General features: G+C 37.2%; 1 protein-coding gene across 1 annotated transcript in view; it reads right to left on the bottom strand.

The window, feature by feature from the left end:
• LOC112527502 overlaps nt 1-1,037 on the bottom strand; it is a 5,984-nt gene extending 4,947 nt beyond the window's left edge. Inside the window, exon 1 of the mRNA XM_025138186.1 lies at nt 100-1,037. Coding sequence (XP_024993954.1) covers nt 100-1,037 — 938 coding nt within the window. The remainder of the gene's footprint in view (nt 1-99) is intronic.
• Between the last annotated feature and the right edge of the window lie 99 nt (nt 1,038-1,136).

Raw genomic sequence — 1,136 nt, 5'->3', positions numbered from 1 at the left:
TAAGGTTGTTTCATGCACATCCATGGTGGCAAGTTATATGGCATTAAAACCACAGGCCATGTACTATGAGAAACACTCATAGTCCTAAAAGGATTGAACCTATCAGTTGCTAAACCAAGTCTAACATTTCGAGGCTCCTTGGCAAAATCAGCATATTGGAAATCAAATGTTTTCCAAGCTGGGGAATCTGCAGGATGTCTCAAACAACCATCTCTAGTACGACTCTCCTCATGCCATCTCATGGAGACAGCAGTTTTGGAAGACATATATAGCCTTTGCAACCTTGGTTTGAGTGGAAAATACAAAACTTTTGCTGCAATCTTCTTATGCTTATGGGATGTAGTTGACTTATCTTGGGATTCATTTTCGCTTTGTTGATACCTTGATGTGTGACAAATAGCACATTCAATCTTCTTACTATTTTCATTGCRGTACAAGATACAGTCATTTGGGCATGCATCAATTTTCTCATAACTAAGACCCAAATCCTTTATAATCTTCTTCATTTYATACAATGACTTGGGAATAGAAGCATTTGGGAATGCCTCCCTCAATGTATCAAGCATCATGGTGAAACCTTGATCATTGCATTTCCCTATACACTTGCTATGAAATAGTCTAACGATAAATGAAAGTACGGAGAATTTTTCACATCCGGGATATAGTTCTTTCTCTRCATCTTCTAATAGTTTATAAAACTTTTTTGCTTCTGGATTCGRCTCATCTGGTTCTTCCTCTTCTGCGTCTATTTCATCWTCAAGTATGTTTTCATCTAAGATACCAAAAGCATCATGCACCAATCCTTGCATGTCATCGAGTGTATCCAATATAGGACCAAAGGGTTGRGAAATAGAAGGTGTAATTCTATAACMTTTTAAAAATCCATCACATATGAGATGCATTCTAGCCTCCTCCTGAGTAACCCATGCCTCATTACCGCATTTAATGCATGGACATAACATCTGCCCACTTGAACACTCGTTAGAAAACATAAGACCAAGAAATTTTTCCAATGATCTTTGATACTCAATAGTCATTCTTGGTAACAACATCCAAGTATTATCCATATTGGCCCCTAAATAAATAATAAAAGGCACCAATTAAGCTAGTTATTGATGGAGCATACAACCCAAACA

This window comes from Cynara cardunculus, assembly GCF_001531365.2.
Source record: "Cynara cardunculus var. scolymus isolate 2C chromosome LG 15, CcrdV1, whole genome shotgun sequence".
Lineage (NCBI taxonomy): Eukaryota > Viridiplantae > Streptophyta > Magnoliopsida > Asterales > Asteraceae > Cynara > Cynara cardunculus.
The sequence above is the reverse complement of the archived record's forward strand: the minus strand, read 5'-3'. Positions and strand labels throughout refer to the sequence as shown.